Source organism: Rhynchophorus ferrugineus, unplaced genomic scaffold (assembly GCF_030347505.1).
Source record: "Rhynchophorus ferrugineus isolate W39M unplaced genomic scaffold, kcgeb_rfMv2 rfM2, whole genome shotgun sequence".
Lineage (NCBI taxonomy): Eukaryota > Metazoa > Arthropoda > Insecta > Coleoptera > Curculionidae > Rhynchophorus > Rhynchophorus ferrugineus.
In genome coordinates this window covers 39,244,385-39,259,895 of record NW_027472581.1, presented here as the reverse complement: position 1 = coordinate 39,259,895, position 15,511 = coordinate 39,244,385, and the positions used below count along the sequence as shown (strand labels likewise).

At 31.3% G+C, this 15,511-nt stretch overlaps 1 protein-coding gene across 2 annotated transcripts in view; it reads left to right on the top strand.

The window, feature by feature from the left end:
- fng (fringe) overlaps window positions 1-15,511 on the top strand; it is a 271,035-nt gene that overhangs the window by 128,679 nt on the left and 126,845 nt on the right. For both annotated transcript variants that reach the window (XM_076397535.1, XM_076397533.1), the window contains exon 5: window positions 13,153-13,300. In XM_076397535.1, coding sequence (XP_076253650.1) covers window positions 13,153-13,300 — 148 coding nt within the window. The remainder of the gene's footprint in view (window positions 1-13,152; window positions 13,301-15,511) is intronic.

The window sequence follows — 15,511 nt, the reverse complement described above, 5'->3', positions numbered from 1 at the left end:
GTTTTTGAAGAACTATTCATTAAGAGATTGAAAATAATCACAGAAGAGAGAAATATTATTCCAGAACATCAATTTGGCTTCCGTAATACACGCGTAACAACAGAACAAATACTCCGATTAGGCAACCAAATTAACAAAAACTTAATTTTTTTTTAATTAAATTAATACATTGTTACTAGTCGTTTCCGTCTAACCTACAATTTGTCTTTATGCTAACTTAAATCTAGGCATACCTATTAATCTAGAAGGACCCATTGGCCCTAACTCAGTCTCTGGTAAAATAATGTTTATACATGTCAGTGCTAAATTTTTTAATATATGCACCTCACTACACAACACTACACGAGATCAGATGGCTTGATTCTTTTGAGTCTGTGTCCTCTTCTAGTGGTATCCAAAAGTTGCAATATTTCAATATTAGTATGAGATTGGAGTCTTTCCTCATGCCCCCTTGCAATTCTCTTGATTTATTGACTGACTGTGTGTATCTGAAGGTCTCGATGTAGGTAATCAATCCTATAGTATTTGGGTGCACCCACTATACCTCTCAGGAGTTTCTTCTGAAAAATTTGTATTTTATTAATGTTACTCTTTGCAGAACATCCCCATAATTAAACTGCGTATGTCCATATAGGTTTCAATATTTTTTTATATAATAGCAATTTATTATGTACTCATAATTGTGATCTTCTTCCAATTAGCCAGTACATTTTCCTATATTTCAATTTCAGTTGTTTTCTTTTCTTCTTTATATGTTCCTTCCAGCGAAGTTTTGCATCGAGATTCATTCCGAGATATTTAGCGTTGTTGCTATATGGAATGATAGTGTTATTTAATGTTATTGGTGCTTTTACGGTCTATTTATAGGTGAACTGCACATGTACAGATGTACTTTCATTAATTCTTGTTTTCCAAGCTTGTGGTCAATGATTTATATTGTCACTTGCCTGTTGTAATTTTCGTGAGGCTTCTTCACTGTTGTCTCCGACAGCTATAATCGCAGTATCATCAGCAAATGTAGCCATCGTGATATTTTCAATTTGTGGTATATCACAAGTGTAAAGTAGATAAAGCATTGCTCCCAGTACTTAAATGGTCAAAAATATCGCTCCGCTGCATTTCTCGATATATCTCAAGCTTTTGACAAGATGTGGCACACTGAACTGCAGGTTAAATTGAAAAAGCTTTTGTCCCATACGTATTTTTAACTACTGAAATCATACCTCACAGACTGTCATTTTATTGTAAAACAGGATAACAAATACACTGATCGACATCCGATATATTTTAATCTACTTCCCTAACATTCTAATTGAATATTCGATGTAACAAAACCTGACAACGTATTTTAATTTTTATTTCATCGAAACCAGTGTTCCTTCAAATTGTCGTCGCGAACAATTACGGTCTAAAGACCACATTAAATCCCATTCGTGACATTCAATCACAGACGTATCAAAGTTGAACCAATTTACTAATTGGAAACAATCGCCCAGAAGCGGCGGCCGTCACAAAATGAGACCGTATTTATCTAATTATGCCCATTAAGTAGTTTCTATGTCAACATGCTCGTTAGTTCCAGTTTACTCTCCCTTATTTAACTTTATTAAGTGAACGGCTCAAACACTGTATCAAAAGCAGCCATTGATATTGGTTTATTTGCCTTAATAACCTAATCAACATGATAATGTTATGGTAATGTATTCAGATTTTTTATGTGCCTTTTCGATTTTAATTTCGAAGACATTTTTTTGTCTACGAAACTCATCGGCGATCGTCTCTTACCGGACGGGGCTGAATACTAAATTCGAATATGTGTCATTAAATCTAGCCGGCCTTATGTAATTTAGTTTCTAAGTAATTTTCCTACTGTTTAATGACCGTCGGACTTAATTTGATATGAGCGGTAACCTTTTTTTACTGGGATATTATCTCTTAATGTTTCTTTTTAACGGGCAGGTAATTTGGAAGAAGCAGTTTTCGATTTGATTCACATTAAGATTTCTATGGGCAGTATAAAAAGTAAATTGGTTAAATATGGTTTGTTAATTATATGTGCATGTATAGAACGATATTTGAAAGTTACAATTTTAGAAGTATTTGCAAAGCCTATTTCAATCAAAATTGTAATTATATTATAAAATATAATTTATGATTTTTTGGACGGCCAAGCTGTGAACAAGTATATTATTTGGAATTTTTGACAACCAATTCTTGGTGTTTTCATCACAATATTTCTTCTTTATATTTTCGCCAAAAATTCGACTGAAATTTGTTTACTTTTAAAGATATGGCCTATACATAATTTTGAAAGGATTTACATGGGTGTAATTAACAGGTCAAATGAAAAGTCCCCTGCCTACCATAGTAAAACAAATTTTTTTAGAAAAATTATTTTTTTTATTCACCATAACTCCCCTCAACGGTGATATACTGATTATAGTCACCTTCGAACTTTTCGATACCATTTTTGTAGTACGATTTGTTCTTTGCTTCAAAATAGGCCTTAGTTTCGTCGATCACCTCTTCATTCGAAGAAAATTTCTTCCCGGCAATCATTCTTTTGAGAACAGGGAATAGTCACTGGTGGCCAGATCAGGAGAATACGGTGGATGAGGAAGCAATTCGAAGCCCAATTCATGGATTTTTGCCATCGTTTTCACTGACTTGTGACACGGTGCATTGTCTTGGTGAAGCAGCATTTTCTTTTTCATCAAATGCGGCCGTTTTGCGGCGATTTCGTCATTCAAACGGCCCAATAACGCTATGTAATAGTCGCTGTTGATGGTGCTTCCTTTTCAAGGTAGTCAATGAAACTTATTCCATGCGCATCCCAAAATACAGACGCCATAACCTTGCCAGCCGACTGTTGCGTTTTCCCACGCTTTGAAGCGGGTTCATCGTGTGCAGTCCACTCAGATTGTCGATTGGATTTCGGAGTAAAATGATGGAGCTATGTTTCATCCATTGTCACATATCGACGCAAAAACTCCGATTTATTACGCTTGATCATCTTCAAACACTGCTCCGAATTATTAACTCGTCGTTTTTGGTCAAAAGTGAGCTCGCGCGGCACCCATTTTGCACAAAGCTTTCCCATACCCAAATATTCTTGAATAATATGACGTAGACGTTCAGTTGTTATCTTTAGAGTGTCAGTTATTTCATTCAGTTTCAATTTACGATCATTCAAAATCTTATTGTAAATTTTTTTAATGCTTTCGTCGGTAACAACCACTTTTGGACGTCCACTACGTTCACCCTCTTCGGTGCTCATTTCACCACATTTAAACTTAGCATACCAATCCTTGATGGTTGATTTTCCTGAGACCGTATCCGGAAACTCGGCATCAAGCTAAGTTTTTGCTTCAACTGTATTGTTACGTATCAACACGCGAAATCCCTTTTTATTTTTTTTTTCACAATAACAAAAGTTGCTTCACTCAAAATGCTATAATTCACACAAACTAATTATCCGACAGCTGTCAAGGGTTAGGGCTAACTAAAAAATATATGAATTTAATTCTAGTAGCGCCATCTATGTGTCAGGCCGAAGACTTTTCAATTGACCTGTTAAATTTGTTGCATTGGGTACATTTGTAACTAACTTCATGTTGTGAACAAAAAATAGTTAGAGTGGTCATTTTGAGACCGAAGACAAAGAGCTTTCTGGACCGAAAATTGAAGGTGAGTGACGGCATTACACGATAAAACGTACACGTAGCTATTGACTACAGCTATAATGCCCTTGAGCCGACCACTGATCCAACTGTGTTATTCTTCAACATGAAAACGCTCGACCACGTATTGCAAAACCGGTATAAATATATTTGGAAGCATTAAAATGGGAAGTGCTACTCCGGCCGTCGTATTCTCCAAACTTTGGCTCTTGTGATTACTACATGTTCTTGTAGAAAGAAAAAATCCTTTGAAACTAATGTATAGGTCTGATATTGTAGAAAACATATTCAGCACCGTTTTGGTAGGCTAGATTTTTTTCTATTATATCTTGGTATAAATGCATTTTATATAAATTTAGAACAACCAACAACCCATTAACGTTTTATTTCATCACATTAGTATATTAAATATATTAGATTTGTTAATTAACTTTCAAATATAAGTAACATAAGTAAATGTTGTAATGTTTACAGTCAGAAAATTAATTTTATTTTCTTTATTTTTTAAAAAAATTTTCAAAATTTTCTGCAATTTTTATAATGAGAAATGTATTCCACTATGAAACAATTTAACAATTTTAGAGCTATCTGAAATCTTCAATCCATTTTTCGATTTCGCTGAAATTGGTTATACAGGGCGATAAAGCCCACCGATGTTTTACCGGCGATTTGGCATACTTATATCGTTTTTATTCCTACTAATAGCTTATACAGGATATAATAGTTAATCTGACAGTTGTTATATTTAAAATATAATAATTGGCATTAACCCAATAATTTAATTTTAAATGGGAATATACTGAAATTTTAATTTTTTAAAGACATTAAAATAACATATGTAAATTATACCCCTTTATTCCATATTAATGAAGTGTAAGTGGTAAAGGTTCAACTACTGTTGCTGTAGTCGCAGGTTCGAATCCTGCTGGGGCATGGCCGTAAATTTATGTTTGTAATTCTTTAATATTTGTGATTGTCCTAGGCAAGAGTGTAAAATCCGACAAGGATAATGATCCCAGTCATGCCGGTAACCAGGCTGGGTAAGAACGGATGTCTTCTAGGATAATTTCTAAGTTGGCCACTCAGCCAGTTAATGGGTTAAGGGCTTAATGCCGAGGACTATTCCCATTTACAGTTGGTAAAAGGAGACTTTAAATTATATTTTAAAAAAATATATATTAATGAAATATTTGTATATCAATTATGAAAATATATGTCAAATAGCCTTTTGAAATTCATTTGAATTTTATGATTCATCAAAACAAACTATTAGGGTGTTAATAAATTTAGTGTTTATTTTGTTGTAATACTTTTGAGAATTAAATTTAATTAATTAAACTAAATATTATATAGCATCATTCAATAAATAATTAAAATATTTTATAATAAATAGCAGTATAATAAGTGATAAAATTCACATATCAATTTAATCACAATTAGCTCTTGGTCTTTTTGGTGAAGTTGAAGGTATAAATTCATTTGCTTCAAAAGAATTCGTCGAATAATATATGTAGTAATGTTCAGTGCTGAAACATCTGCATTTGACTTCTTTGAACAAAATTTTCGCACATATATTTTTATTTTAATATATATAGTTTTATTATTTATAAGTTTATCTATTTCAAAGATTTTTCATCGTCTGCTATGTGAATTTTCTGAACGATATATCGTACTTTTTAGTACATATTGTGAGATTTAAATTGTTAAAATATTAAGACCCACTTAAGACGATTTTTCTATTTGCGAGGTGTAACGAGTGATATGTTTACTTCATAAGGGTTTCGCTTATGTTAGAGTAGGATTGATTCGTCAGTGTGTCGATTGATTCGTCAGTGATTTGTCACCACTTCTTTCCTTTAAAATAAATACGGTTTCTTCAAAAAATTATTTAGCTTTCAAATAAATTAAAAGTTTTTGTTTTACTTTCCAAGTCTATCTAGTTTTATTTACGACTATTACTTTGTAGTAGAAATTAATTTTTACTATATTATATTTTAATGGCGTTATTTTACAATTATAGTTTTTATGTCAGGCGTAGTTTTGCGATGGAGTAGCCCATGAAGCGAATTAAAAAAACATCTGAAAATGCCTGCATTATAACTATGCCTTTAGTTAAATGGAAAATATATCGCAAACAGGATGTTAGAATAAACCGGAACCCGTTTTTAATTAAAGTATATTGTACGTATTTTTGCAAGTTATAATGAACTTCCGTCTGATATTATTTCCGGGTAGTGGTGTTACTGATTTAATAATGCCTTTATAGCGTTGATCTACTGAAGTCAAAATAATTTTTAGCAGTTACCTTTAATTTTGTTGAATCTAATTTAATTCTTCTACTATTTATTTCACTATAAATTATTCGCATAGTATTGCAACATAGTTTCAATTTCATTCTTTGAAATATTTTGTTGTAAAATTATATCAAGTTGATTTATTTTGCTTTGTTATGACAGCGCAGTATCTTTGCATAATACCGTACAGCTACACGATGGGAAACAATAGGTTTTATAATATCCGTGGTCGTCATAGATACTGTCAAACAATCGACTCTCGAAGACATTCCAACAAATTCTTTCCGTAACTACTGATTGATGACCAGTCCAACGTAGATTTCGCTTCAGATTAATCTACAGGTATTTCAGGGAGATCTCGTTTCAGATGTAAATGGTTCGTTGGTCAATATCGATATATCTTTCTTAGTACTAAGTGTCTGATACAACCTGATAAGTCGAAGTTGACACTGGAAAGATTCTGGTTTATCTACCAATTTATGGTATTTAATATTATAACGCTGTAATAGAAACAAAGCAAACTTTCTATATTTAAAAAAGTTATAATAACTTATAAAACTAAAATATTCCATTAAGCATAAAATTTTTCTTTTTACAGGTCAATTGAAAAGTTCCCTGGCTACCATAGTAAAACACATTTTTTGTCAGAATTTAATAATAAAAAAAGTTTTTTTTTATTCAACATAATCTCCTTTAAGGCTGATTCACTGATTATAGCAACCTTCCAACTCTTAGATACCATTTTTATAGTACGATTTGTCCTTTGCTTCAGTTTCGGCGATCACCTCTTCATTCGACAAAAATTTCTTCCCAAAGAGCATTCTTTTGAGATCTGAGAACAGGAAATGGTCGCTGGGGGACAGATCTGGAGAATACGGTGGATAAGGAAGCAATTCGAAGCCCAATTCATGGATTTTTGACACAGTGCATTGTTTTGGTGAAGCAGCACTTTTTTTCTTCAAATGTGGCCGTTTTTCGGCGATTTCGACCTTCAAATGGTCCAATAACGCTATGTAATAGTCGCTGTTGATGGTCTTTCCTTTTTCAAGGTAGTCCTTAATAAGTTTTAAAACATTAAAGTCCACTCGGATGACTGTGGCTCGGACTTCGGAGTGAAATGATGGAGCCATGTTTCATCCATTGTCACATATCGACGCAAAGACTCGGCTTTATTACGCTTGATCATTTGCACTTTGCACAGAGCTTTCTCATACCCAAATATTCGTGAATGATATGATGGACACGTTCAGTTAATATTAGAGTGTCTGCTATTTAATTCAATTTCAATTTACGCTCATTCAAAATTATTTTGTGGATTTTTTTAATGTTTTCGTCGATAAAAACCTCTTTTGGGCGTCTACTACGTTCACCCTCTTCGATGCTCATTTCACCACGTCTAAACTTAGCATACCAATCCTTGATGGTTGACTTTCCTGGGGCAGTGTCCGGAAACTCGGCATCAAACCAAGTTATTGCTTGAACTGTATTTTTCCCTTCAAAATGCAATATTTGATCAACACGCGAAATTTTTTTCCCCTTTTTTCACAATAACAAAAGTTGCTTCACTCAAAATGCTATAATTCCCAAACTAATGATCAGAGAGCTGTCAAATTTATACACGTATCTTTTGAAGGTTAGGGCTAACTAAAAACCATAAGGACTTAATTCTAGTAGCACATTACATATTGCAATATAGATAACTTAAAATCATAATATATATTTTCTCTGGTAGTGTTAAAGATGATATTAATAACCAAACATCATCTTAACATGTTAGTAGTGGATATTTTTAACGAGCCGCTCTAAAATATGTTTGCAATTGTAATCAATAACGTTTTTCTTGCTTTAATTATAATTTCCACTCCTAACAAATTTTCGTCAATACATACATTTCTCTAATTACACCTATATTTATGAGTGAAAATTTTCACCGACCTTTTATTAATGAGGCTACACTGAAATCGGTCTAATTTATTTCCCTTATTGAAAGTAAGACGTTGATGTAATTGTTTTGACTATGTCAAACTGTCAAAACCAAGAGCCGGCAATTTATTATGTCTCTCGGGCAGAAAAAGACGCTTACTGGAGGGTAAAACGGTGGTTTCGCCTAGGGTTCGACTCGTAAAAACTAACGGTGGGGATTCTCTTTGAAACCACCGCGGTGTTTTTGTTATTTTTTTAGAATGCGCATGTGCATTAAATACATTTATATTTAAAGATATGTATGAGGTAAAATTAGGCCAATTGAATTAAAATACTGAAATGTTGTTAGAATGTTGTTATATTATATGGAGAAATATTTTAATCTTGATTTTAAATTAAAAAGGTTTAAAATGTCTAATCCGATTAAACTAAACCAGTTGTAAAAATTGTAACAATTTATTATTCGTTAATTATATGTTCCATTTGGTTGTACTATTATTTTTCTGTTTTTTTTAAATCCATATGTAACTCCGAGATTAATTGGATTAGTACTTTAAATATTTTTACACATATATATTTTTTTAAATTAATTACATTTTACATACGCTTAGTACAATCTTAATTCACATATTAGTTTATTACTGCTGTTCTGTTTTACTTTACTGTCAAAATTCTATAATTACACTTTGTGTTAAATATATTGTCATTAAACACCATTAATTTTATATGGTATTTGTTATTTTGTGTCCAGATGCATTATATGATAATTATTTATAGGGAATTGTTTGGAATTAATTAAGGATTAACTAAGATGGTCCTCGGGCGATGCTGTGATAGTCATTGGTTCGAATCCCGCAGGGCATAGTGGTAAATGTCTTGAGGCAATGTTAATTTCGACAAGGAATATCCATTTCAGTCACGCCAGTAAGACCGGATGTTTTCTGGGATGGTCTCTACATTGGCCACTGGCCAGTTGATTTAAATTTAAGGTGTTAAAATAAAATAGAGTATTTTATTGTACAATAACAATACTTCAACTATCTGTCGTTTAATATAACGGATATAAACATTGATTTTCATGATATCTCGATTTTTTAACATTGAGTAAGTTGCTTTAATTATAGTTTTCTTCCTTACATCTTAAATAATTGTAATTAAAGATTAATTTAATAAAATTAGTGCTTTATTTCTGTTATGCAATTTGATTACAATTATGTTATTTGATTACCTAAATTTTTAACTAAACAATAATAATATAATATTTAATAATATTATAGTAATAATAGTAATAATAGTAATAATAATATTTATTAAGGATATAATCATTAATATTCTATATGTTATTTCTAATAAAGAAGGTGGTTAATGTAAACTAATTCAAACGAAGTGCAATTTATATTATCGGAGTATTCAGATTAACGAACGTTATTTAAATTTTAAATAATAAACGTTTTATTAAAAGAACGATTAATACATGTACATATTTTTATGACAAACTAAACAACTAGCCGGCTTCGTTCGTGCAGTGGCCAAGGCGACAGGACTCTTCTCCTACCGTTGCGATAGTCGCGGGTTCGAATCCTGCTGGGACATATATGTACTGTTATGTTTGTCATTGTAATTGTAAATGTCTTTGCCCAGTAGTGGAAAATCCGACAAGGAATAACCATACTAGTTATACCAGTCTGGGTAAGATCGGATGTCTTCTGGGATTTTCTCTAAGTTGGTCACTGGCCAGTCGGTAGGCTTAAGCCGAGGACCGTGGTTCGGTGCGCCCTCATTAAACTGTAGGTTCAATCCGAGCTGGTCGATATTTTAGGCCAATAACTCATTTAGCTCTTCGTAGCCTTATTCTATCACAGCCGACACTACCCTTGTGCCTCTTAACGGTGTTACCGGTTACGGGCACCCTCCTTACTAACAGTAAGAAGTATCAGTTAGGGTCATTGGATCAGCTGATAGGGTGGGGTTTAGTGGGTAGCCCAGAGGCAGCCTCCACTTAACCAGTCCAACTCGCTTATTCTTGCGGGTCTTCCCGACCAGGTATCCGTAACAGGATTCCCCTACCCGGTTCCAGGCCAAAAAAAAAAGGTTCAATCCGGATAAACCATCGTGGAAAAGGAATAAATATATTTAAAAAAAAGTCAATAACCATTTCAGCAGTGATAATTATTTTTTAGCTAAAAGAAAAATAATTTGCTATATTTCCACAATGTTTCCATTATTGAGCTTTGCGTTATTAATTTAAACGTTCCTCAAATAGTTGAAATAATCGACATGTTTGTCCTTTTAGATCTTTTTAGGTAGAATGAGTAATTTTTTAAAGTTTTGCTTTAAATAATGGTTATGTGGGTATATAGAAACTATATAATGATATGGATAAAATCTTATAACGAAATTAACATAAATATTCCCTCGGTCGTATTTATTGAGTACAGGATGCAGAAAATGACGGTATTCTAACATTTAGCTTCCTGTCGTTTTATATTCTACTACTAGTCTAAGCAAAGTAGTTATAATAAGGGCCTAATAGGTTCTGTTACGTACAGGAAAATATACGGGTACGTTTTATGTCGATGTTAATGTTGCGGTATAAATTTCCCTGAAACAGGATTTATGGGTTAATTTTTTATGATTACGGAAAAGAAAATAACTTTAGCGAATTATATTGTGCAGGCCATTTGGCCGGAAAGAAGCTTTTGGAATAATGCCCGGGACACGTTTGGTCTTTTTGGGTTTTCAGTTCGTCGAAAAATTCAATGTTTATGGTAACATCGGATTAACGAATAGAGTAGAAATTGCTAGAGTAACCGTTATTTTGGTAAAATTCATTCTTAGATTCTATATTTAACGTATATGTAATACCCTTTACTAGAAATATTCGTTATAATACTAGTTATTTTAAAAAATATCAATATATCGAATTCCATATTTAAAAACACATACTGATACTGATTTTATTAATATAGCTCTACCCAAATAACACTGAAATCATTAAAATTGTCATTAAAATTACGACATCACAATGTCGCAATATTGCCACAAAAACATTGACTTATAGTTTATTTTGGCTTCGCCAAATAAAAGAATTCTAATGTAAATAAATGAATAATGAAACAAAAATAATGTTATCAAATATAATTTATTTTGACATTATATACATACTCCGTTAATATATACATACATAATATATAATACTAATGTATATATTAGGGGAAGACTTAAACTACAGCTAGTTAGACATTATAGTTTGTAGGTTAAGGTTGTTTTATTATATTTACATTTAACTCTTGTCCACATCAACTATAAGGTAGCATTCTAGGTGCTTTTTTCAACTGATAATACCAGTTTGCCACAACTTCGAGATATGGAAGGGAAATATAAAATATATTCTTAATTTTTTTTTAATAATAGTATCGAGTCATAAACACTAAACCTAAAACTTTAAATGACATAAAGGAACCATAAAAGGTTTTTTTAAGTTCATACTCTTTTGGCGTAGTTACAAATATTTCTTAGAAAGGTATCTGAGCTTAGACACTGGAGAAATATCTATTTAACGTCTTATACAGTTTCTTTTTACAATAAATGACCTTTTCGCAGTTGTATTATTGTATTATATTCGGAGGAACGAGATTGAGGTCTTTTTGCTCTAATTCGCTGAAATGGGAGCAAATTGGATTCTGGGGTTGAACCGTATTTAATGCTATTAGCCCGTTCTCATGAAACATAAATGTTTCGCCATTTTAGAGAACGTCAATGGAAAATGATATGTCGTTAAAATATATTTTTCGTTCGAACTTTAGACCGAGTTAATATATTTTCAAGAATTTGAATAATGTTTTATGTTCGTATGTATATTTTTTTTTGTAATGTATGTTCACCGATTTCTCCGTCAATTGTCAGCCGATTTTCAAAATTCCCTTTTTATTCAAAAGCGTGCACATCCAAGGAACATTGGAATCAAATCATCATCTATTGGTGGAGAAGGGGGGGGGGGGGACTCTAAGGCAACGCTCAAATTTCAAAGGAACGTAAAAAGTTTTCACATATTTTTTATCTAAATTAATCAGATATTTGGGTATATAGTTACTGCTGAGCTGATGTGACGGAAAATCGGAATATGTTTCTACGCTGTTATTGTTCGATTCTCAGCGTCGACAATTATTTTTTGATGTCGATAATTAGAACATTTCTTAACGGACTGCACCTTTACTCGGCCTACCGATATTATATTAAATAATATAGCTGCGTGGTTTATTGAGTAAATATCTAACACTAAAGAGAAATATAAAATATTTTTAAGAAAAGAATTGAGCCGACTTCAAAAACTAACAAAAAATTAAAAGATAATCTTAGATTTTTGACACAAAACAAAAACATTTTAAAATAAAATATGTACGTAATAATCGTTGCAATAAATAAATAAAAATAATGAAAAACCTCATCACCTATCTAATATACGTATTTTATATTCTACTATATACACACAATTTAGCTTAATACCTACCTAAAGCTATTTATCTATTTAGGATATTATTTTAACTACTACCAACTGATCACTTTGAAGTTGGTACCGAGCCAAAACAATACAAAAATAATAATGTAATCTTGTGACATATACAACAAATTAAATTACTAACAAAACAAATCTAAATTGATACAACTGTTTGGGTTCCTTATATATGAAGTCTGTTCAATTATTTTGTTAAAAATATTTTTTGTTTACTATTGTTATTTGGTCAAATCATAGCTTTCTTTGTAAGCCAAGTTCGGACAAAAATAACTTTCTATAATCTGAATTATAGGTGGTATACAATAAATCATGTTGCTGTTTGCATGAAATAATGCAATTAAGCCACTCCCTATCATGCATAATCATACCTAATCATCAAAATATGATGAATTAAATTGAGGTCAACTAAATTACATTTTTCTTTGAGATGGCTTTAATATTCGTTTCAGAACATGATGTCGAATTTATGTAAATCGATTTTGGAGATTGAGTTTCGAAATACTAATATTTTTTAGTATTTGATGTTAATCGAATGTTGTGTTATCGTTGAAACAATCTTAACCGTTAGGTAACTGTTGTTAAACTGTATCTAGACCATATAATAGATTCGGTCGAATTTCCTATTTTTCTGCTTGCGATTTTTAGGGATCTTAAAAAATGCGCTTTAAGAATATTGTTAACTATATTTTATTTATTTATATATGTGATATATATTATAATTGTTATTTTGTTCTTTCAGATGGTTTTGTCATTTTGATGATGACAATTATGTAAATGTTCCACGTCTGGTCAAGTATCTGGCAGACTATAATCCTATTGAAGATTGGTATTTGGGCAAACCCAGTATTCAAGCACCATTAGAAATTGTCAACAAAGATAGGAAAGCGGTAAGTGAATTAATGTTGTATCATTAATTATTTTAAATAATGGCTAATTCATATATCGTTTTTCCGAAATTTACATAATATTTATATATTGTAACATTACAATATGTAAAATTTAAAAATAAAAGAATTATGGCCTTTGTAACTTATATTTATTTAAAATTATTAAACATTTAAAATAAGCTAAAAATGAATAATTCATAAATTGGTAGAAGCATCCGTTCTGTTTCGTAACAAGAACTGCATCCAATTTACAATATATTTGCATAAATCACAATATGGTATAATTATAGTTTTGGGTTATTTTTTTATGTTTTATTTATTTTGAGCATTATTCAACATTAGTAGACTTCTATATTGAGAGTACCGTAGTTCTAATTGGAAAGGGTTCAATCTTTATTCTGGTAGTGGCGTTAATGGAAAGCTGTATTGCGGCTTGTCGATTTGTTGTTTATTTTATTTGGAAAAGACAAAATTTTTAAGAAACTGCTTGATTATGTTCAGATTCCTCTTCTGGGCATTATTCTAAATTTATTATCCGGATCCTATTCCATCTTTACGTGAGCTTTCCAGAGTAATTTCGTATCCAATATTGTTCCCAAATATTTTGCTGCCGTAGTATATAACACTTGAATATTATTTATTCTGACAGATAAGTATGGATTTCTCTTATTTGCAACAGTCACATGAACAGACTTAGTCCCATCTGAACTGAATTTTCCATTGCTTGATCCAATTGTTAATTTCGTTTATTGGTATTTGCAATTTCATTATTGTTGGTTTTTTATCTTTGCTTACAAGCATGATGTCAGTATTGTTGGCAAATATAACTATAGTACTATGTTCCAAATTATTACGTTTAGCTTGTGAACTAACACTAGTGCGTCGTGTTAAAATCTTTTTAACAAATTATCTGCTTCAGTCTGCTGATCTTAATTTTTAGCAGTGATAATTTATTAATCGACAGCGAAGAAAGTACCTTATATTGCGAAGCTGTCTGCTATCAGTGAAAATAATATTATGTTTTTTGGATTTTAGATAGTTGCTACACAATATTTATTTTAATGATTTATAGGAATTCAACGTCTCTTTAATATTCTATTTTTTATAAGAGAATAACTAAAAAGGAATTTGTGTGAAATGACAGGCAAATAAGTTCGTATTTAAAAATATGTTCATATTCAATAAAAGTGTTATCATTAATTTACATAAATCTTACAACTGATAAAACAATAAACACATATATTTATTGTAAATCTTTTCATTTAAGTGTCATGTAAAGAATTGTGAAAGAGATGGAAAAAAATTTCATTAAAATATCGCCCCAACCTTACACATCGCTAAAATCAATGATTTAAAGCACAAATAGTTGCAACATTCAGTGTACATTCACCAGTAACATCCGCAAATATTCATGCATGGTGGATATTCTCGATAGCGGAAACGAGACAAATGGACATAATCTGAAAATCTCTTTTAACACCCGTATATGGAGAGAAAAACCGTAACCAAGATCTAGTTGACCGCTAATTTGATGCAGTCAATACGGCAACTAAACTGGAACAACTATAATTGACCTAATATCGTGATTAATTTAGTTTTCTCGTTGAAAGTAGATTACTGTTTTTTTTATTCTAAGGATACTTAATACCAAGAAAGGTAATCAGTCTACTGTTTGATGTTAGTTATTTTCTCTGAAAATCTACTAGCATTTTACATTTCTATTTAATGATTTTATACTGCAGGTGTTCTAAAAATGCTTCTTTTATTTTACTAGTTTTTAGTTTGGAGTTAATTTAAATACAGTTTCCTTATTTAGGCATCATTCTAACTGTAAAATTAATTCAGTTATAGTTATTTTCTATTAATTCTATTAAAGATATTATTTATATATTATTTATTTTTTTATTAAAGTTTTTTTCATGTGTTATGTTTACAGTTTAAGAAATGAGATATTTTATTTTTTGGTTTGATTTAAACATGTTGCTATTATATGCCTCTTGATGACTATTTTTGACACCCTCATTGATGTAGATGGAAGATTCTGTCTGGTGCCATTAGTTGGGTGATGTAATGCTGATGTAATGATTAGACTTTTAACAAATAACGATATTGAACATTTTAATAGTTGTATAAAACGATATTGTAATGTTGCATTGGTCCAGCCATAGCCTGGGTTATGTTGACTTTAACGGAATCGGTCGATTGCGAATT